Below are 24535 nucleotides of genomic sequence, written 5' to 3'. Positions count from 1 at the left end.
TAAAATGCTAGTAGCAGGACTGTAAAATGAATAGATGTGATTATGATCATTTGATAAAATGAAAGCTATAAGTTTGAGATCATTTTACTTTGTAGACTGTTTCCCATGAAGGAGACCGCTGAATGCGCCTCTGAATGGTTTCGTGGTGCTTGTTGTTGTATTTTAAAACGCAATTGCAATGTTTTTAAATGACACTAGAGTATTAAAAATAAAATTATCCCAAATGTAACTGTGGCGCTTGTGGCTGTGATGCACAGTCAGTGAACCGCTTTTTTCACATCATACATTTTGTGCAAGTATTATGACCAGTACTTTATTTGATCCTGTACTGCAAAATGTTCGATTTTGAATTTTTGCGTTCCGTTAGGCCTATTTTTTTTTTTTAATCCGGCATTTACAGTGCATTTGATCCTGACAGTGCATGAGTGCTTACATACGAGGACGAGCGAGCGCGGGTTTGGCCAGATGTTTTTGGAGGTTATTGCTTACGTCTCGTTCTGCACATCAAAATATTTCCATATTCGCAATGTATCTGAATGTTAAACTATCATTTTTTTTAATTTTTTTTATGTAAACTAGACGGAAAAGATCATTCTCTTCACGTGAGCAAAAACGTCCTTGGCATAACAGCAAAGTGGACCGGTATACTACGGTCTATTTAAACTGACCAGTGTAACCTTTTATATGTTTAGTTGACTTTATTTAAATAATGAGCAGACTGCGATGTAAGTCTGAAATTAGAATGCACTTTAGTTGTTCTGTGTCATTTATACCAAACACAAATGTTGCTGGTTGCTAGTGTGTTTGCTGCATTACTATTATTTATATTTTATTTTTTATATTTTTCAGTTTAATTGATTTTTATTTATAAAATTGTATTTATTTTATTTAAATGTATATTTAAGTTTCCATTTATGTTCCAACAAACTTGAAAAATACTGCTTGATAAATGCTCAAAAACTTTTATGTAAATGATTGACTTTTATTTATATATATATAAGTGGCGGGCCGTTATCGTGTTAACGTGCTGCGCTAACGTGAGACTCTTAACGTGCGATTAAAAAAAAATATCGCCATTAATCTATTCTCAAAGTTGGGTTGGGAGCTGGGTCTATACTACGCGAGCTATGATGACTTTCACCTTGATATTTTAGTGCGGATATATACCTAGCCGAATCTGTAGGGGGCGAGAACGAGTCTTTAAACTGGTGTGTATGCCTACTGTGAAATTACCACATCAAATGTGACGTGCTAACATGGATGCAGCTAAGATGCCGTCGGGTTTGCTTCAGGGAATTTTTTTTTTTTTTTTTTTTAAGAAGCTTCCCAATGGAAACCTCGACAAGACGCACGCCTGTTTCACACATACTCCGTCTGCAGTCCGTGTGCGTTTCGTATGTGGTACAGAAGCAGCACGGACTCATACTCATTGTGCTTTCACACAGGATGCGTTTGCAGTCTGCTACTCTGTACATAAACGATCGTTGCACTGCTGCAGACGCAACGCTCCTGAAACGCACTGACTGACCGCAACCGCATGAACGCTGGAATCCGTTTACATTTTATATATATATGTATATATATATTAGGGCTGAAACGATTCCTCAAGTAACTCGATTACAAAAAATGATCAAGGCAAATTCCTCTGCCTCGAAGCCTCTTTTAATTTATTTTATATCTCACGTCAGCTTCTTTTGCAATGATTTTTTTTAATGTGACACAGCGCGTTTACGTCACCCACAGAGCGGAAGGAGACACAAGCACTGCTTCCGAAATCGCATACTGCAAGGAGTCAGCAGTGATTTGATTTGAGGGCACGGGCAAACGTAAAGAGAAAGTCGTGGTGTGTGTACTGTCCATTGCAAGATAGAGCTGGCATACCACAACTAGGGCCCTATGATTTCCGCGATGCAGAAAACGAGGAAGGAATCGCGGAATCCAGTCTAAAAAACAGATTTTACAGTTTAACGCGGAATGGCACGGAAATTTGCCAAATTATGAATTAATTAATCAAAAATAGGTCATTGCACTTACATCAAATCACGATATGGACTAATATCTGTAAATATTAAGCCGGAACAGTCTATTTAAATATGAATCCTGCATTTTCTGCGTGTCTCTGTTAATGAATGGAGCAGAAGCTAGGGGTGCACGGATTGATCTAAATATCGATAGTATCGATGCCAACACTGGTATTGGTATCGGATCAATACAATTGTAATTGAAACGATATTTTAATTTAAATACCTCTCATCAACGTTCATTATACTTTGCTCGTGTCATCTACCTCTACAATCCTGAGCAAACGCTGCTTTCACATCCTGGCCCACTTTGCTACTCCTCCCCCTCCTGCTGCTCTGCTGTGATTCATTGTTGTGTCGTCACGTGGCTTACTGACACAACGCGCCGAGGAGCAGCGAACAGAGTGAGCGAAGCTGATAGCACATTCAGAAGGGGGGCTCAGGGAATGTAATTGCACAGGTATATTTGTTCTTTGTTTGTTCTTCAGTAATAATTGTGTGCAGTTTATTTCATTTGCTTTTAAAACCAGAAAAAAAGGAGTTTTTTTTTTTATTCTTTATTTTTTTTTTTTTAAAGGCTGTAAAGAATTAATTCTACAGTGCCTAATAACTAATAATTTTGTGGACTTAAATACATTAATAAAAAATATTGCCTAAATAATTGATCATTCATCCACCTCAGAAATAATGACATAGACCTACTGCACTCCCCTGCACAAAAGCTTTTTTTTTATTTATTTTTTTTTTTTTTTAGGTAAAAAGTATCGTATTGGTATCGGTATACTGACCCTATATGTATTTGGTATCGGATCGATACCAAATTTTGCAGTATCGCCAACCACTAGCAGAAGTGCCCCTTCCTTTTATTAACACACACTGAAGTGCGCGTGACGCTCACGGTGATTTCAGCGTCTGCTGTCTCACTAAATGAGGACGTGAACACATGAACAACATCTCCCGAACTGCTCTGACAGTCACTTCATGAGCATTTGACCGTTAGATTTGAGTAAAACTAGAGTTACATCACATACACAGAACTGTAAAGGTATGCCAACTAGGGTTGTGCCGATAGACGATAGTATCGTGTATCGACGATCGTCAGAGATATCGACATAAGCAGAATTCTCTGTCGATAATCAAGACTATATTAGGCTAATTTTCCTATTAATGTATTAGATTATAATAATAATAACTATTATTTTTATTTTTATTAGGCTGCTTATTATAATTCGGCTTTTAAACTGCCCAGCTATTTCACTTAATTTCACTGCCCGCATTTCACACACACACCTCGCACGCGCAGGAGGATTACAGCATGTAGTCTGTGAAGTTGTAACGCTTTGACTCGGATAATTCGTTAAATCCATGAAATGAAAGAGATAGAAAACGACAAGTTGGTGTCCCACACATTTAATGGCTGGTATACGGCAACCCGCTCTTCTCATACATGAGAGATTAACTCTTTCTTGGTGTCACAAATAAAGTAAAGACAAAATAATTAACAAGGCGGCAGAGTGAATTTATCATCCATAGTGCATTGTTCTCACGTAGTCCTTTTCCTAAAGACTGATCACTTAACTTATAAAACACACTATGTGGTGATGACGTAGAAGGACTACGTGAGAACCACTATGGATAATAAGTTCAATCTGCCGCCTTATTATTTTCATGCACACCGCACTATAATGCAATGCATGCAAAATACATAGTTTTGGCCGTTACAAAGTCTCCATCCACAAACAGACGTACATCGTCTGCAGATATAAGGTATTTCATTGCACTTTAACAAGTAATCTAAACGGCCTATATACTGTATGTGCAATATATTAAACGAGCCCTCACTAACTGAGTTTAATGCTACAGTTATGTTAGAATGCATCTCATTCTTGTTTCTGTCGCGGTGCGTCAGACTCGTCATGAGGCGCACGGTCTGGAGTGCTGTATGACTGATGCATCAGTTCAATTCAACTTTACTACAAATATATCAACTTACCTGTTTTAAATACTTTATATTTAAATGTTCGTTTATGCCCAATATAAGTGTGTAACTGTTGGACTTCTGAAATCTGCTATTGATTTTTTCCTTTGACTGATTTTGCAGAACATTTAGACTGATAACTTCCCTGCGCAGATGCGGACGTGCGATATGACAGTTGCGTCCGACTATGTTTGAACTAGCTGTTTTGAATACAGTATTTTTATATTTAACGTTAGTTAAATCAGTTAGTATTTTTGAAAGTAATTTTTTTTTTGATTATTGGTGATTCCATTGGCTCTCTCTCGCGCACCTCCGCGGTTTAAAACACCAAATAGTTATGCTATGACAAGAACAAAGAGTCTCTCTCTTGCTCCACCCATGCTCGATAATATTGTGTATCGTCGATCTCACGGGCTGACGATATGACGATTTGAAAAATGACCATATCGCCCAACACTAACGCCAACCCGTCAAAATAAAGTCCGGTTTAGTTTAAAGACAAGTATTTGCCAGAGATGTATTACTATTGTTCAGCAGAATGTACATAGCCTACTACTAAAAAAAAAAAAAAAATTAAAACATTATTATTTTAGATTTAATCACACAACATTTCTTCAATGTTTTATTTTTAATAGTAAATCCCCTTTGTTTACCAAAAACTTAAGTTTGCTTATTTTTCAATAATTAAAAGATAAATTAAATTAATGTTTTATGTGTTTAATGTTTAATGTGCATCTCAGAAAAAGCTTTATTTAAAACCCCAACTGAATTGCACTTAAATGCACTTAATTCATCTGTAAAATTTATTGTCATTGTTCACAGTACAAGTACAGACAGAGAAACAATGGGTAATAATTAAATGTTTATTTTTTTGATGTATGCATTGCATTCTATGCATTTAAAAAGTAAAAATATTTTTTTTCTAAAAATGGGAAACTTAGTTGTTATTTTTAAGAGACCCATGAGTCTTATTTTCTCTTGCATAATTAATATTGCACTTAAAGCAAAAACACATTTTATCCGATTACTCGATTAATCGATGGAATTTTTGGTAGAATACTCGATTACTAAAATATTCGATAGCTACAGCCCTAATATATATATTACCTGTTTTATATATTTAATACTTAATTGTTCTTAATTGTTACCTGTTTTATATATTTAATACTTAGTCAGGTCAGTTTATTGATTTGTTTGGTTAACTTAGGATACATTTTTTATTTTAATACCGTGCAGTGCACAAAATTAAGATTCGAGAGATGGTTGAAGTCAGTGCTCAATAAATGATAAGTTTAGAAATGTTGTGCATCCACTTATTATTAGTGTGACATTTTAGCATGCAATTGAAGGGGAAAACTTCAAGATATCGGCCCTAAAAATTGGCAACACATATCGGCCATTGGCTGACCCTGACCTCTGAGCATCGGCATCGGCTATAGAAAAACCCATATCGGTCGATCTCTATTTGTTACACAACGTTGATAGAATCACGATGCTCTTGAAGCATAAGAATGAAAGCAATTCTTTTTTATCTTGTTCATGGTACCACCCTTCACATGTTAATGTCCGCATTCTGTTAACCGCTCAGAAGAAATCAAGTCTCAGAGTTCAGTAACTGTCTTTGAAGTGAAAACTTTAAGAGCTGCCTTCCTTTCTCACGATCACATTGAGATCTGTGATGTTTAACCGTTAACCAGGCTCTCTTCTGCATGAAGATAAGTTGTGCAATCAAGGCCAGGTTTGGCCTTGCACCAAGACCACAGAAATAGCATTACATGTAGATGTAATCACATTGTCTCGTCTCCATAGTGGTTGGAAAATTCCATGATCGATCCAAAACAATGTTTTTACACAAATATAAATTTAATAAATATGCGCTTACACTATGTACTGTACTGTCATTAGTGTTGTTTTATATTAAAGAGTTTAAACTGCATTGAAGTAGGTGCCGTTTTCCAGTTGAATTAAATAATGTTTCAGATGTGTGATGTAATATCGCTTATTTTACTGCAAAACATATTACTGCAAAAGTATGCAAAATGTGACGCACCTTGAGACAATTTTTTTTGGAGTTGGTATTTAGAGTTAGTTTTACTTAAGGAGTTTGAAGAGTCAGAGTTCATAGGCTCTTGCACCTTATTTTTGGGGAGCATGTTTAGGAATTTAATCGTGTGTTGATGTTGGCGATAGTATAGTGTGTGAAACTCAGTCCTGGCATGTTTCAGAGTTGTATCGGCATGCCTACTACACCTCATTAAAGCACCTCATTTCCCAGACATTGCATTTGTTTCCAGACGTGGAGTGACTCAGTTAAAAGACAAAAACAAATGATTTACTATGTAAGACATGCAGTTGTAAGCTAAAGGGTCTTGTGTATGTATATATTCCTTAATTGTAAAATAATGGATGTGTGATGTCATTACAATTTGATTTGTGTCATAGATATTCAGCACATCAAATTGTTCAGTTGTTGTCCTTAGATACATTTAGAAATAGTTTTAGACACATTTAACCATGTTTTAACTTTTAAATTGATATACACTACAGTTCAAAAATTTTGGGTCAGTAATATTTGCATAATTTAATACTTTCAAAGTCTTCTTTCAAAAACAACAAGTCATAAACTCTGTGAACAATGCCCTAAAAAGGGGTCCATTTGATGCCTGAGTACTTAGTTTCACTATTTGACTAAAATGCCCATCCCTATTATGAGTATGTCTGTAAATACTCCCAAAGGGTCAACATTAACACTGGCCTAAGGTTGTTTGTCCTTTTGCCCTTCCCTAAGGGAACTGCTGGTATTTCGTAATTATGGCTGTAATTTTTGGAATGAAGGGGTGTGGCGACTCTGTATATGAAACTGTCATGGCTGGTGGTCAGCAGCTGGCCGTCATGCCAAATGGTCTGGACCTGAACGGTGTGTTTATGTGCACAGATAGCTTATGTGTTAACCTCACCCCATGACTTGCATTTGAGCCGTGCAGGATATAGAAGTGATGTAGTCATGCTCAGTCATAGCTGCGATGTTGTAATAGGCCGTCCTGTCCTATCACAATTTTCCTAAGGGAGCAAAGGATTTTCACAGTGGGATTCCAAAATGTTTGCTTTATCCTATATCTCTGGTTTATACTTAGGTTTTAATATAGTGTTTATTGCTTAATGCTCAAATTAACCCAATACAGAGAGGGTCCTTAAAATGACTGATTGTTCAAACGCGTTTCTTCGAGTGGGACAGTTAGAGGTGAGAGAAGCAACTGTAGGCCGTCGGACTCAACTGAACTACAACTGATCTTTTGTTTTGCTAGAAACAGTCTGACTGTTGCCGATCGTGGACCTCTGAAGAAGTGGAAAACAATGAAAACAGGAAGACCTGTCATCTGTATTTTGGCAGCATCCTCAAGGATTTTTATGCAAGCCATTTCCAGTGGATGTGGTGTTGAAAATTAAATATCAGCATCTCTAATTGACCGCTCAACTGCCTTAACTTATCAGAGGAAAAAAAAAATATATATGTATATCAGATCAAATCTTAACACATACTCCGCGTTAGAGCACACTATATTAGGCATACACCTTATTTTGGTACTAAATTGATGATAAGCTGATATTAGAGATTTTTTTTACTTGTCATATTGGATTGTCTTGGATATTTAATGCTCATTTATCTTAGGTTTACAATTAGATATTATAATCAAATAACTTAACTCTTAACTTTTTTTACTTATGAATTTTCATTGCACAGTACAGTTTCATTGAAAACAGCTTGTTGGAGGTCAAAGAGAGAAAGTAAGAGGGAGGAGGTGGCAGTGTCATCACTGTTCCATCCTCCATCCGCTCAGTGTTGGATATAGACAGGAACCCTTGTGGGAACCCCTTGTCCCATGCTCAGAAGCATAACCTGCCCTTATAAGGCGTTGTGGGTATTCTAAGATCTCAGAGGAGGAGACTTAAAGCCATAGCGGTTGCCAACCCAGCTGCTGTGTGTGAAAGCAATGGGAGATCCAGCTGGCCCTAAGCAGCGCCCCTTTGCTGTTCTTCCAGACCGGACCTGGGAAAAGCAGGGCCGCTTGGAGGGTTGGGTACAGGGCTTCTGCATGAGTAGGATGATTGGAGGTCCTCTGACAAGTACAGTCTTGTCCACTTGTACTTCACTGCAATAACTCTGGTGAGAAATATTAATGCTGGAATGAAGTAATGCTTGTTTTTTCCTCTCTTCCTCCCTCTTAACCTGTTGGCTGTGGAAGAAGTGGGCGTGTCTCAAGTAGTTCTGGTTCCCGCCTCCAAACATGTTGCTCCTCCAAGTAGAGCTAGAAAGAGAGATAGAAAAGTGTGATCGATGTTGTTTCACTGGAGATTTCTTGCTTAAAACATCTTTCACCTCTGTTGGAAAGCATTGATGGATTATTTCCTCATGAAAACCTAAGAGAATGAGTTTTTGCCCCCATATGAATTTTTTTTTTTTTAATTTGTCATATTATAAATGGTGTGAAATGTTTTTTGTATAGTGCTGTCAATCTATTAAAAAAATTAACGAATTAATCGTACAATTATTTCTGAAATTGATCGTGATTAATCCCACCTAGCATTAAAGTTTTTAAATAGCCTATTCTTTTATATTGCAATAATTTCACATTCAATCTTAAAATTAATTGAGAACCTACATAAAGACTTTTTTATGACCGAAGGCAAGCATTGCTGATACCAACACTACTGATGTTTCTAGGAAATTTTTGTACTGATGTTTTTTCCCCTTAAAGAGTAACTAAACCCTAAACCAACTTTTTTTAGTTAATGATCTGTAAGAATGGGGCTTTATTAGTGCTGTTCATTGATTCGAGTAATTTTTTTGACATTTGAGTATAAAGTGTTTTAATTCTACAATATATGGTGTAAAAACGTCTGAGTGCTGCCCTCTTCAGGTTGAACGGTGGCTACTACAGTTGATTTTTCCTATTGGATGTTGCGGTGGCAGGTGACGTAAGCGGTGGCAGGTGACGTAAGCAGTTTCCAGCTCACCAAGCCCCTTGTGTACGAGTTACCACGCCCTTGGCAGTATAAAACCATCTTGTTCCGTCAAAATCACTGACTGTAGTGAGTCAGGAGTTGGAATTGCGAGTATTGAAAACTACCAGGATAGACTATTATAGCATCTATTTAGCATAGCATTTATATAGTTATTTAGATTATTTCGTGTAGCCTATGTAGCTAATTAGAATAGTTGTTAGTGTAACGTTAGTATTTTTAGAAGCATAGTTAGTTAGGAGCATATATTGCATCAGTTAGGATAGCTTCAAGTTGGCGTAGATTTATCTGTATTTAGTACATTGGTCAGGATGGTACGTAGGTGTAGTGTTGCTGGTTGTGACAGCACTGCTGGACTGCAGAGTTTTCCAGCAGACTTTAAAATTAGGAGCCAGTGGTTGCATGCACTTGGCCTGGAAGACCGCGAGTTCCCACCTAGAGCTAGAGAGTGGAAACGTACTCGGTTACTAACGTAACCTCGGTTCCCTGAGATGAGGGAACGAGTACTGCGTAAGCTAGCTTACGCTATGGGAAAAGGTCCCCTTATATGAAGCCAAAAATTATCCTTAATTTTTAAATAATGTAAAACGCAGTGCTGCAGCACAGCAGACCCAAGCGAAGCGGCTCGCGCGCTTATTGGCTGTGCTGCGACAACTGCAGCAACCTATGGTGAGGCGGCGGAGAGTAACGAACCAATGGGGGCGCTTCGCGCCCATTGGACGTCAGAGCGCGCCAAAATAGGCGTGGCTGGAACTATATAAGCCACCGCTTCACCATAGGGATCAGGTTTTAAATCGACTGAAGCGATCACCCGGTCCGAGCACATAGCACGGCAGGTTACGCAGTACTCGTTCCCTCATCTCAGGGAACCGAGGTTACGTTAGTAACCGAGTACGTTCCCTTTCGAGAGTACTCTCGTACTGCGTAAGCTAGCTTACGCTATGGGAACACAATGTAAAACGCCGTGCGTGCTTGGGAACTTCGACCTGTCACAGCCCGAGGCGAGAGCTCGGGGCTTTATAGCAGGAGAAATCCCAGTCCCAACAGCCAACCTTAGTGAGCTTTATATAGGGAACGAAAAAAGGGGGACGTGATAAGGCTTAGCACGTCTATATAGAAAGTACCCTGGCCTGCAGGGCAGGGACTTGCAGATTATAGAATCTAATAAATGTGGACGGAGAGGCCCAGCCTGCCGCCGCACAGATATCATCCAGTGGTATCCCGCAGGACCACGCCCATGACGAGGCCATACCTCGGGTGGAATGGGCTCTGATGCCGAACGGGCAGTGAAGGCCCTTAGATTTGTAAGCCAGCGAGATAGTGTCTACTATCCATCGCGATAGGCTTTGCTTCGTGGTGGCGAGACCTCGGGTGCGCCCACCAAAGCATATGAAGAGCTGGTCCGACCTCCTGAATAAGGCGGAGCGCGCAAAATAGGTTTTAAGAGCCCTGACGGGGCAGATGAAGCTCGCGTTGCTTTCGTCGCTTTGCGAGGAAAGGGCTGACAGCGAGATGACCTGCGCTCTGAACGGTGTTGAGAGCACCTTGGGGACATAGCCGTGTCTTGGTCTGAGAATGACTCTGGAGTCATTAGGCCCAAACTCGAGACAGTCAGCGCTTACAGATAGCGCATGTAAATCCCCCACTCGCTTGACTGAGGCCAGAGCCAGTAGAAAAGCGGTTTTGAACGAAAGAAGCTTCATATCGACAGACTGAAGCGGTTCAAAAAGGGGGGCCCTTTAAGGCCTCTAGGACCGTAGACAGGTCCCAGGAAGGGATTGAAGGGGGTCGGGGAGGGTTCATCCGACGAGCTCCCTTAAGGAAACGAATGACCAGTTCGTTTTTTCCCAGTGATAGGCCGGCCACCGGAGCATGAGAAGCTGCAATGGCTGCCACATACACTTTGAGCGTAGACGGGGATCTGCCCGCATCTAAACGCTCCTGTAGGAAGGAGAGTATCTCCGTCACGTCACATAAGTGAGGGTCTAGGTTCCGTGTCCCGCACCAGGTGGAGAACACTGACCATTTCTGCGCGTATAGGCGCCTGGTTGAGGGCGCTCTGGCTTCCGTAATGGTCTTTAACACTCCCTCAGGGAGGTTCCCGGGTACCCGTTGAGGGGCCATACATGAAGGGCCCAAAGTTCGGGGTGGGGATGCCAGAGCGCGCCCTTCAGCTGCGTGAGGAGATCTTTCCCAGCGGTATTGGCCATGGGGCTGTACTGGACAGCTGCATCAGCTCGGAGAACCAAGGTTGGGTCGTCCAGAGTGGGGCTACTAGCAGCATAGCACATCTGCTCTTCCTGACCCGATCGATGACCTGCGGTAGCATCGCGACCGGTGGGAAGGCATAAAGCGGGCGTCTGGGCCAATCGAGGGCCAGCGCGTCCCTGCTCTTTGAAAAATATATTGGGCAATGAGCGTTGTCTTCTGAGGCGAAGAGGTCGACCTCTGCCCTGCCGAAGATGCTCCACATCAACTGAACCGTCTGTGGGTGAAGAGACCACTCCCCAGGGGGAACATTCGCCCTGGAAAGCATGTCCGGGCCCCGGTTCAGGATGCCAGGTACATGCGCTGCCTTTAGCGAGCGCAGATTGTAATGTGCCCATGTCAGAAGACGCTCGGTCAGGGTGTGCAAGGTTTCTGACCTGACACCACCCTGGCGATTTATGTAGGCCACCACTGACATGCTGTCTGATCTGACCAGAACGTGGTGGCCCTTTAAAAATGGGAGGAAAGCTTTCAGGGATAGTTCGACCGCTATCATCTCCAGACAGTTTATGTGTAACAGTCGCTCCGGGCTCGACCAGAGGCCGGAGGCAGACCTGCCCTCGTACAGGGCGCCCCAACCGAGGTTGGATGCATCTGTCGAGACTACTTTCCATTTCGAGACAGCGCCCGTGCTTACGCCTAACTGATACCAGTTGGCTATTTTCCAAGGGGCCAGAGCTGTGATGCAGCCGTGGGTCACCCTGATGCGCGCGCGGCCGGAAATCCAGGCGCGCGCTGGAACACGGTCTCTCAGCCAGCGCTGTAGTGGGCGCATGCGCAGCAGGCCCAGTTTGAGAACCGCAGAGGCTGATGCCATCAGACCTAGCATTTCCTGAAATCGTTTGAGCGGGTAAAGAGACCCGGCTTTAAACGACACGGCTAAATGCTGAATAGTGAGAGCGCGCTGTGACGTCAGACGCGCTGTACATGTCACAGAGTCTATGTCTATCCCCAAAAAGGAAATCCTCTGGCTGGGAGACAGAGCGCTCTTGACAGTGTTGATCGTGAGACCCAGGCATTCTAAATGGCTGAGGATCCAGGATCTGTGTGTCGTCAGTAGTTCCTCGGAATGGGCTAAAACTAGCCAGTCGTCGAGGTAGTTCAATACTCGCACTCCCCGCATTCTCAGGGGTGCGAGAGCGGCATCCATGCACTGTGTAAACGTACGGGGCGCTACGGAGAGGCCGAATGGAAGAACCATGTACTGATAAGTCTGCCCCTCGAAGGCGAATCTCAAGAATGGCCTGTGATGGGGTGCTATTTGAATGTGAAAGTAAGCGTCTTTCAGATCCACTGAGAAAAACCAATCCCTCGGGCGAATTTGTACGAGTATTTGTTTGGTAGTTAACATTTTGAACGATCGCGTCATAAGCGCTTTGTTCAAACGTCTGAGATCTAGGATGGGTCTGAGACCGCCATCCTTTTTTGGTACGAGGAAGTAGCGGCTGTAAAAGCCTGACTCGCGCTGCGCAGGGGGGACAGTTTCTATCGCCCCTTTTGCAAGAAGTTTTATCAGTTCGGCGCGAAGGACGTGTGTCATTTCGCTTTTCACTTTCGTTTCGACCACGGCGCGAAAGCGCGGCGGTCTGCGAGCGAACTGGAGCGAGTAACCTCGTTTTATTATATTCAAAACCCAATTTGATATGCCGGGGATGGCCTGCCATGCAGCGGCTCGTGCGGCTATGGGTTGAATGTGCTTCGGGCACTGGCCGTCTGTTATGAGGGGACCAGTAGCTCGAGTATGCTGTGCTTGTGACACTGTGGTGACAGCGCTTATTTGTAGGGTTGCGCACTGAGAAGTGGGCACGCGCGCTACATTTAGAGCACCTCCGGCGCGAGCGGGAAGGTGGGCATGAAAGGAGACCCGAGTGAGTCTTTGTGACACTTGGGGGAGTGTGTATACATGTAGGGGTGCGTACTGTGTAGTGGGCACACTGCCTACATAGAAAAAGCTCTTTTTGTGCTTTATTGAGGTCGCCGTGAAAACGGCGTTTGTGTGCAGGCGTGCGTGCATTGTAACAGGCTCGTTTACTGCAGCATAGACATCTCCAACCGCCTTTAGTGAGGGGATTGGAGGAACCATGTGAGGTTTTGGTCGCTGGGCGAGACTGTAAGTCTGGCTGCGATGGCTTCGAGGTCTGAGGGGGCGGCGCATTTCTACGGCGTCCCGCAGCAGAGCTAGAGCGTTTCGGCAGGAAGTGTCTCATTGCCTGTGACGTTTTCTGAGCCTCAGTGAAGCGTTCAGCGAAACCCTTAACCGACTGGCCAAAGAGGCCGGAAGGCGAGATAGGAGAGTCGAGAAAGGCGGATTTGTCGGCATCTTTCATCTCCGTGAGCGTGAGCCAGAGGTGTCGCTCTAAAACAGCGAGGCTTGCCATGCTTCGGCCGATCGCTTGTGCTGTGGTCTTTGTCGCACGCAGGGCTAGATCAGTAGCGCTGCGGAGATCTTTAAAGTCATAGGTATCTGGGGCAGACTCGTCCAGGTTACGGAGAAGTCTGGCCTGAAAAACCTGCAGCACAGCCATGGTGTGTAGAGCCGAAGCAGCTTGACCAGCGGAGGTGTAAGCTCGGGCAGCGAGAGCTGAGGTGGTGCGGCACGGCTTGGATGGATGCACAGGCTTCGACCGCCATCCAGCGGCTGAGGGCGGGCAGAGGTGTGCAGCAATAGCCTCCTCGAGAGGGGGGAGGCTCTCGTAACCGTGGTCTCGGGCGCCGTCGACAGAGGAGAGCGCTGACGAGACAGAAGTCTTCAAGCGTGCGGGGAATGGGGCTTTCCACGACTTCGTGAGTTCATTGTGAACTTCCGGGAAGAAGGGGGCGCTTCTTTGCGGAGGGGCCGAAGGGCGCCCCTGCAGGAACCATTCATCCAGCCTGCTTTTAGCGGGCTCGTCTGGAGGAGACCAGTCGAGCTGAAGGTCGCTGACAGCCCTTGTAAGCACGCGAGTAAGCTCCGCGTCGATATCGGCGCGTTGTCCGGTGCAGCTGGGTGCTGTAGAGGGGGGGGGGTCCGCAATGGAGCCCGACCATTCCTCACTACTGGACGCGGCGAGAGAAAGGCTGTCGTGTCTGTCCTCTTCCGCCTCAGGCGCTCCGAAGGAGAAGGGGGCGCTGGTGAGCAGGGACTGGCGCTGCTCGTCCACGAAGAGGACAGGCGAAGGAGAGAGAGCGGGCGAGGCACGCGGGGAGTGTTCCGGCGTGAGCTCGCGTGTAGCAGTATGCTCAGGCATTCTCTGATCGCGGCGTTTCTTACGCGGCACTTGAGAGAGAAGAGGCGGAGCGGGTGGAGCATCGTGGCTGGTTTGAGCTAATCGAGCCCGCAGGGTCGATATAGCCATGTCGTCGCACTCAGGGCAGCCGCCCTTGAAGAGTGCGCTCTCAGCATGCTCGCGGCCCAGGCAGGAGACACAGATGATGTGGCGGTCCTCGCTGGGCAGAGGGCCTCGGCAGGAAGCGCAGGCCCGAGGCATTTGAAACAACGCCTCGAATTCTGGAGGAAAAAAGTGTGATGCAGCGGCAAACACACTAGCTTTGAAAAGGATATAGTCACGCCGGATGGCGCAGCAGGAAGCGAGTGCTGAAGGCGGCGTCGAGATGAAGCACGAGCCGGCGTCCTCAGATCTGCGTTGCAGTGCTATCCCGCTGAGAGGCTTTTCGACGGCGTGTAGAGGCTTCTCCGGAGAAGACAGCGAAGTGCAGGTGAGATCGCTGAAGGAGATGAAATCTGATCCCTATGGTGAAGCTGTGGCTTATATAGTTCCAGCCACGCCTATTTTGGCGCGCTCTGACGTCCAATGGGCGCGAAGCGCCCCCATTGGTTCGTTACTCTCCGCCGCCTCACCATAGGTTGCTGCAGTTGCCGCAGCACAGCCAATAAGCGCGCGAGCCGCTTCGCTTGGGTCTGCTGTGCTGCAGCACTGCGTTTTACATTATTTAAAAATTAAGGATAATTTTTGGCTTCATATTCTCGAGAAAAGGGGACCTTTTCCCATAGCGTAAGCTAGCTTACGCAGTACGAGAGTACTCTCGAAAGGGAACTGCATTTTACGCGGGATTGCTTCTCCAACGCAATGGAGGTGGAAATGGGCTTCTTCACACAGCTCGCGCTGAAAAGGGACTTAAGACCGCAGTTTGAGCCAGCGGCTCGAATTGATATGGCTCAGGCCGCAGACACCTCGACATCATCCACTTCAGGTGAAGGTGGGGGAGAAAAGTCCTCTACTTCAAATGAACGCTCTGTTGCAAAGCTACTTGCGTCACTACAGTCACTCTCCATTTTAGCGTCTCTGACAGCAGCTGTCAATCAATCCGTCACTGCGGGTCTCATGTTCACGCCCCACGCACTCAGCCCCGCCCTCGGTTCATACCCTCTAGCTCCGCTGTGCTCTGCCTACTTTTCAGCATTTTTCAAATATTGCCAGTGGGTGGAGTCAGGCTCTGACCAGGGGTTTAGTTGCCCTTTAAATATTTAACCATTGACTAGCCATTCAACTCATATGACAAATAATTACATACAAGCACAGTTTTAAGGCAGCTTTAATGACCTTTTTGGTAAATTAATGACTTGACTGATGAGATAACTATGACATTGCATGCTCATAGTTTCTTTTGTGCATTGATATGAAATTATACAGGCTACAGCGCACGCTGCCACATTTGTGCATGCTATTGAAGATCTGCAAGTGCTACAAGCACTATATAACGGTTAACAGGACAGGAAAAATCGTTTGGCGTGACATCTCATCTGACCACAGTTCACTGTTGTTCTACTGAAGCTCCCTCGTCACGTGTACCTTTAATGCACTGGTATGACTAGCCCCTTTCGCTCAGTTTAAGATGGAGTGCGTGTCTGAAAAGACTCCTGTTTGATGTGGTCGTAAAGACATTCTGCGTCTAAAATGCAATTCTTGTCAAAAAAAAAAGAGAGAGACAGAAACAGTAGTTTTGAGTGGGATGGCCCTAGCTCCGCCCATGCATTAGTTGCGTTAAATATTTTTAACGTGTTAAACTGAAAAAATTATATAGTTTACACCAGTTTTTTTTTAATGATGTTTTGGACAATATAAATATATTTAGATAATATATAAAACATAACATGAAATAAATCCAAATAGGCCCCAAATTTATTTGTAAATACAAGTAACTAAAACTTGGTGAAAACATGTATGTTTATTTTTGGAATTTTTAAATATAGGTGTAAAAATATATATATATATCTGTGAACATTTTGCGGTTTGGGTTTGAGTAGAAAAAAATGTGAATCCTTTTTACCTATATATATATATATTATAAAAACCTGAATCCATGGCTTTTCCTAAGCATCTGAATGATCAATGTGCCATGGACTTGAGCCTGGTTTTGTGTGTTGGAAAGGAATTTTTCTTTTCCAGAAAACACATCACTTTAGAGCCTCTGGAAGTAAGTCCTGTTCAGTGGAGCAAGCAGTCACACACCACCATGTGAGTTACTGTATGACTCAAAAAGCCCAGATGAAGAAGGGATGAGAGGAAATGAAAGAGATAAAGCAGTGAGCTTCACTTTCTCAGTCAGCATACAACTTCCTGACTTGCACGTTGCCACAGTGACCTTGTTTAGTGATATCACAACATTGATTACTACATCGTAGTGTGACAGTGATGTGTTTCCCCCTCTTTACCCCTCGCTCTTTCTCTTGTTGTCCCCAGTCCTGTGATGACTGTTAAACACCCACATTACATTCTTCTGTTCTGACATCACACACTCTCAGCTTTCACCTCCATCATACACCACCCTCCCTCATGTACTTCCTTTAAAATATCATGTCTCATGGGTGTCCCATTTGTCCCTTTCTTGGTTCAGTTTCTCTGAATGTCTCTGCTTCCCTCTCCAGGTCTTATACATGTGAAATTGTTCCAGTATATTCACAAACCGGCCCTCATCTCATTCCCTTCTTCCACTTCCCCTGATGCTTAGGGCCTTTTCCCAGTGTCAGGCTTTTCTCACCATTCCCATTGCTCAAGGATCTGACACATTAGTAAACAAAGACGGACTTATTGTCGTTGTGTTCTATTTGCTGTGTAACCATATTCAAAGGGATCATTTAAAAGGGACAGTTAACCCAAAATGTTTCCCTAATGTTGATTCAAACACGTATGACTTTCTTTCCTGCATAGAACACAAAGTGCTTTTCTGAAGAAATTCTGGTGTGAATGGAAACTCACAATCACAATAACATATAAATCACAATAACATATACAAAAAGTGAAAGGAGAAACACAAAACAGCAAAAAAAAACAGCCTTCAAGAGGCGAAAAGTTCCTTTTAATTGTCAGCTAGAACAGAGAAGGAAGTATGGTTTAAATTCTAACTCTGCTATTTAAACCCTACAAGAAGAGGGTTTTAAAGTTCATTCATTACACTCAGAATCTCTTTTCTGTCTTTTCTTAACCTTAACACACTGGCCAGTGGGTTCATTTTGTTGAAGAATTACAAACCAGTCAAAGTTCATAGCTTTGATCTTTGGTCCCTCTGTACCGTCCTCTGCCCAGCACAACAGTTTCTACAAATAGACCTGCCCTGGTGTGAGAGTATAAATAGGCCTGTGACAGAGTAGGCGGGGAGAAGAAGGGAGGGGCAGAGAAAAAGAGAAGTGGAGGAGGTGGGAATGGATTGACTAAGTACAATAACCAAACATTTTCATAAGTCTCATTACACATAATTTGAATTAAAATGCCTTTCACCCACATCAAGTCCTTACCATGATCCAATTTCAAATAAATGATGTGGACAGATGATTGTGGTAAAGAACAAAAGGGATTGCCAATTTATTTGTTTGTGCAAATGTGTGTGTGTGTGTGTGTGTATACACACATTCATACACACGCACACACACACACGCGTATATGCATGTATATATGTAGTATACAAAAAAATTCATTTACATTATTAAATGTTGTCCTGGTGTTCCAACCTTGAAATGTTTTAGTATACAGTTAGCACACTGTTTGCATACTGTCCATCATGCAATTGCAAGATTACAATTTGTGCATCTTGGATAATAGTATCATCCTTAAATAGGTTGCAGGTGCTCTATCCTTCTATTTCAGGTGGATTTTTGAAGTGTGCATCCATGCATGCTTTAATTGCTTTCTTGACCCTTGTACAGCAGTTTTTAAGTTAAGTAAAAATGAATTTAGCTAGATACCAATGTTTACATAAAAATGCAAACCTTTTATGGAATTAGGACGCATTTTCCAGATGTGGTATGTCTAGCAGCAAAAGTGCATTTAAAAACATTTTAATGCGTTTTAAAATGTCAAAACAGAAAATTTATTTTAAATAGTAATATTTCCTAATATTTGTAATATTAATTTTTTACTACTGATGTATCTACTTTCCCCTAATCAGCAAAATATATGCCTTCAGTGCATAGTGGACTGGAAAAATACAAATTGGGATGCTGCACATGAGAAAATTCTGCATGTGAAGGAATTTATTCTTTAGATTGAATAATAAAGAGAGAGGAAGTGAAGAGCAGGGGCTCTAAAAGTGGCTAATATAAGTATACATGGGGTGAGAGCACAACAGGCATGCAGGGAAAAAAGCCAGAGTTTCCATTACTGATTTCCCACGGATGTCATTTGACCACTTTAAGGAATAGAACGCCCCACATAACAAACAAAACCTCAAGAGTGTTTGTTTCTTGGCCAGAAGGCCATGTGAGGATGTGCGGGTCCTGTTCTTACAGTGACCTGAAGGGTGACTCGGAGTCCACAGAGTCTGACTGTTGTAAGCCTCTCTAACCTGCCTGTGTTTTACACAATGGATGCTGCTTTGGAATAATTATAAAGAATAACTATTCATGTTTAAAACCTGTATGACATTCTTTAATCTGTGGAACACAAAAGAAGATATTTTACAGAATGTCCAAGCAGCTGTTTCTTATATAAAAACGTGTATTCAAGATACTGAATAATTGAATAAATAAATCAATAAATGAGGAATTGTGAATGATAAAACAAATATACCACAAAATAAATAAGTGCATAAATAAATAGGGAAATTATATGTATTAAGGACTCACAGATGTATTTATTGATTAAAAATATATTCATTGATATTAATAATATATATATATATATATATATATATATATATATATATATATATATATATATATATATATATATATATATATATATAAATTTAGTTCATTGTCATGCTGTATGGAAGAAACAGCATGAACAAGTGGGAAGTAAAAAAAAAAACATTTTATTTTTCTTTTTAAAAATCTACTATTTCTTTAAGGTCTGTCTATCTCTAACAAATTGCCTTCTTACCCCATGGAAGTAAGACAGCTTTTGAAAGCTGGATCAAAGTGACCCTGATCAAACAATGAGACGATTTAGAAACCGCTGTTTATTTATCTTGTTTCTAAGACAACCATTGTGATCCATTGACTTGTCATAAATTCATAACGTTATTACTAGTACACACATACTAATGGAAAGGTGTACACAATGAGCAAATGCAAGAGTTAGAATGGCCGGTGACATGCTAGTGACTTTCCCTGCACTTCTTACACCCTAAACCTGTAATGTCAGTGTTCCCACAGAGAAAGAGAGAGCAGCTCACACCGTCTGGAAAATATTACTCAGATTCCAGCAGGCGGGGTCTCTGATTATGTTGGCATAAGTGGGAAAGGGAGGTAGCAAGAATGAGAGATTGATAGGACCGAAAGTACGGAAGACGATTTACACGACTCGCACGTTGTGCAATGCTGCACGCTTATATTTTACTCTAAGCTTCTCCTTGCACATTTACGTCATTTGGAGGTCCAGTGGATGGCGCTGCTCTGTTTATGGGCAGTAGTAATGACCTTTTTAAGGTTTTACCTGATCTATAAAAATGTGTTTGGACTAAACAGGTGGTGTGTTGTGCTCTTACTGGGTGGAGAGGAGACAAAGGGGTGTGTCTTCGTACATCAACCCTTGGTCATTCACCGAAAGACTCCTAAGTGCTGATGCACAACCATTTTTTCAGATCATCTTGGTGATTATTTGCAGAGTGATTTCGTAAGACTTTCTTAGCTGTATAAACATTGCAGTTTTTTTCTCTGTTTTATCATTCTGTCTATCAGTTCTATCTGTTTCTGTATCTGTAAATCAAACTGAAACTACAGTCATAAATCAACCATATTTTAAGGTGAAACACCTGTGGCATCAGGTTATAAACTCATAATGCATACCACCGTAAGTGGATGTGACCTCTGCACTGTGAAGTGCACTTGACCCGTTTTTCTACCTCGAGCAACTGAGCCAAGTTTAAGCACATTAATCTTACCTCCTTGACAGATCCCTATCTGAAATCTGCCTCAGATCTGCTTCAGCATGCACTGGGGCAGCAGGAAGAGAGGAAGAAAATTCACTTGGCGTAATCACTTGCTACATTTCATCCAACAAGCAATGTTAGTTACAGAGCTTTCCAGAGTTCCCAGTCCCAATTCACTGCTTCCTTTGTTAGCCTGTTAGCACAAGACGGACTGTTCATATGCTTTTTCTTAATTTTTTTGTTAGTTTGTAAGGCTGGCTGGTTTTTAAAGACAGGCACATGCAGGGCTACTACAGGGGGGCTGGAAAGTTTTAGCATTCGCTGTAAATCCCTTTGCAGGAGGACAGAGCAAACGAGTCGAGTGGGGCAGAGGGGGGGGTGTCACTTTCAGAAGGACTGACTCGTGCCTCCGCAGGCAGCAAGGGGGGAGAGAGGGAGTGAGAAAGAGAGTGAAACGCAGGAAAGGAGAGGAACGTTAAAGCTGAAGAAATGGCAGCTGGGACGCTCCCACACATAGGGCAGAAGTTGTTGAAATAACAAACTTGGCACACTTTCTTAAACGAGAGTGTTTTGGAAATACTTCTAATTCATATACTTACAGCAACAAGCTGGGAAGATTGGGAAGATGATGTATCAAGGCATGGTAAGATCCACAGCATGCTTCATTCTAAACAAAAGCAGCTGGGAGATTTCTGCAATGTCAGTGAGGGTCTTATGAAAATGAAATATGGGTTTTTGGTCTAAAGTCGTCAGTTCATTTTGTGTTTAGATTATGGAAAGATTTGCTAGCACGACTGGAATGCAAGTATCACAGGGAGTGATGGATTTTATATGAATTTTAATTATAAATGGAGAGTAGGGTGATCGTTATTATATTGTGCATTTATTTAAATACATGTGATATAATAATTCATAATTCATTGTATATAATCTGTATGTATGTGTGTGTGTATATATATGTATATGTATATATATATATATATTCATATGTATATATTTAAATATACACATACATACTGTGTGTTAGTGTGTGTGAAGAATGTAATTATAGAATCTTATTGATTTGTACATTATAACGCTATACATAATCTAAAAATATGTAAATATAGCATTTAGTACCAATTAAATTTTTTTTTTTTTTTTTTTTTTTTTTTTTTTTTTTAAATAAGGTCATTTCAAAAATATTCTGTAAACAGAAATTTTGCATTATTGACTAGGTTGTTCAGAAGGCATTCATAGGCATGAATATCAGCTGGTCTCTAAATCCTCATACAGTATTTATTGAATTGTAATAGTAATATAAATAGTGAAGATCACTTTTCCTCTGAAATGAAGGATTTGGAGTTTGTCTGTCCTATCAGGCGATGATTCTATCTTGGGACCCTCTTACACGCCGGACTATCAGTATCTGTGTTTATGTCATAGTGTAATCTTGCAGTGTAGCAATCTCTGGCTTTAGACCAGCAGCAGTCACTGTTGAATTCCAGGCTAGAGTGAGAGAGAGAATGAAACTGGCGTCTGTCATCGGGTCATTCCACCCTGCTGCATTTCTTCCTGTCTTTGTCATCTGCGACCTTCCTCTGAAAGCCAACAGAAACTTCAAGAACAAGCACTCAAGGTAAAGACCTCATCATACAAGCTTTGTGTTTGAGACCTTTCACTCGTTCAGTGTCGTGATTCACTGAGTGTCGTTTGCAGAGCATCATTTCACATTCAAATAAACACACCTTGCGGTCAGCAGTACTTTAGATGTGATCGAATTTCAGCACTTTTTATCGTAGACGATTGACAGCAGAAGTCTGATGAATAGCTGATAATAGATTTATGGTATTTGGTGCAGTTTTGCTCGAGATTCCACTGAATTGATAAACAGCTGCACCGCTCACAGGAAGAGCCAGATCTCAGGGAGAGGAAATGAAGTTTACATAGTGGTATGCTGCTTGGAACAACTGAAAAGATGTGAGATACTCGGTTCTGAGATATTAAGGAAGGCCAGAGCTGTACATTTATATGCGATTGGGTGGGAGACACTGTAAGAATGAAACTGGGCAGGAAAACTGTGGCGGTCCAGTAAGCAGTTTACACTTCTCCCGACTCGTGCTCTTCAGATGCCCTCTGGACATGAATGCATTGCATTGTCTGGCAGGCTGGAATGAAGGATAACTGGTAGGGCTGGATGATATGGCCAGAATTTATAGCACGATATATTTTTTAATTTCAGATATGAGAATTCCGATATCATAGGGCTGGACGATTAATCAAAAAATAATGAAAACCAGAATTCATAACCTCTAACCGACGTAATTTTCCCATGTCGGTTATTTCGTTTTTTTAATCCTGTTAACACTTCCCCTTAAAACCAAACTAGCGTGTGTGTAGCCACATGACTCTGCTCTCCAGTCAGTGGCATAAAAGCAAAACACGGAGGTGAACGTCGGTTCAACACAGTGATGGCGCCTGCATAGAGCGTGCATAGAGAGCAGCGGTCGCGCTGTGGGTTCCCGGTTTGTGTCCGTTCTCGGACTGTTCTGTGTATTTTAACTGTAGAAAAGGTTGTTCTGAGTCGAAACTACGATACAGAAAACTACATCAGTATATCATCATAAACACAGCCATTTTTGTCTTACATAAACGTAAACAGATGAGAAAGAAAACAAACATGTACAGTATTTTTGCTTAAAAAGACAACAGCCTAATAAACGCGCTGCCTGTCATTAATGTTAATCAAAGAACAAAAGAAAATCATTCACTGATCTTGACTGAATATATTTAATAACTTTACTTGATTCATCTTTATTTTATTTATAAAAAGAAAACTATGTAGTGTTTTTAAACTTTTAATTAGTTTCTGTACCTGAAATTTAGTTTAGTTGTATTTATTTATGATATTGCTAATTGATTTGTTTGTTCCTTTCTTATTACTGACCTATCTTATTACTTGTCTTTAACACTTTAATATTTTAAATTTATATTAATCTAGTTGTTTTTGCTTTGGTATTTTTTTTTTAATCACAGGCAAAATTCCTCTTGCAGTGTTTTGTAGGCTGCTTATTTTTGCTCATGTTATTCAGCTGCAACAGAATGCTTTGTAAAAATGTTTGACATCTAAATGTTTGACTTAATTTTTTTATATTGGATTTTTTATCTTATTGGAATCTAAACTAGGAATCGATAAAATTCAAACGATACCCAACCCTAGTAAGAAATGTTACGAACATAGATAAAATAACTGCTGATAGTGAGCTATGATGTCAGATCGCTGATATCTCACTTTTAATAGTCAATCATATTTACAGTACAAACCTTGTCAGTGAACTATGAGGGCAAAAAAAACAAAACCGAAACAAAATAATCGGTCATTAATCGTAATCGAGGTAAAATGTTCAATTAATCGAGGTTTTGAATTTAGGCCATAATCGTCCAGCCCTACGATATCAATATGAACACTAGTAAAAACTGCCAAGAATGCCCACAACAGATGTTTGTGCATACAAACTTATGAAAAATGCCAAGTCTATGACATCTCATTTAAAACCATATATTTTAGAGAAAAAAAAACTGTACAAATGTTAATGTTCAGCTTTTTTTTTTTTTTTTTAATTTAGCCTTCATACAAACAGTAAATGTGAAATCACTGTCAAATAATCGTCTAAGACTCACCTAATTGATATTAATATATATAACTTCAATCTATAGGCTAATGTACACTACCAGTCAAAAGTTTTTGAACAGTAAGATTTTTAATGTTTTTAAAAAAATTCTTCTGCTCGCCAAGCCTGCATTTATTTGATCCAGAATACAGCAAGAACAGTACAATTTTGAAATATTTTTACTATTTAAAATAACTGTTTTATATTTGGAAATATTTTAAAATGTAATTTATTCCTGTGATTTCAAAGCTATATTTGTAACATCATTATTCCAGTCACATGATCCTTCA

General features: G+C 41.5%; 1 protein-coding gene across 5 annotated transcripts in view; it reads left to right on the top strand.

Moving 5' to 3' along the window:
- The window catches only part of LOC132123601 (unconventional myosin-Ic-like), a 52529-nt gene that overhangs the window by 7489 nt on the left and 20505 nt on the right, over window positions 1-24535 (top strand). The window contains exon 1 of one of the 5 annotated variants that reach the window (XM_059534351.1): window positions 7995-8164. The exons of 3 other annotated variants lie outside the window; for them this stretch is intronic. Coding sequence is in view for 1 of the 2 variants with exons in the window: in XM_059534348.1 (XP_059390331.1) it covers window positions 21221-21238 (18 nt within the window). In the remaining variant the exon portion in view is untranslated. Of the gene's footprint in view, window positions 1-7994; window positions 8165-20992; window positions 21239-24535 lie in introns of those variants that run through there. One more of the 5 variants, XM_059534348.1, reaches the window with a different exon arrangement.

This window comes from Carassius carassius, chromosome 41 (assembly GCF_963082965.1).
Source record: "Carassius carassius chromosome 41, fCarCar2.1, whole genome shotgun sequence".
In the NCBI taxonomy this organism is placed as follows: domain Eukaryota; kingdom Metazoa; phylum Chordata; class Actinopteri; order Cypriniformes; family Cyprinidae; genus Carassius; species Carassius carassius.
This window is presented reverse-complemented; position numbering and strand designations above follow the sequence as displayed.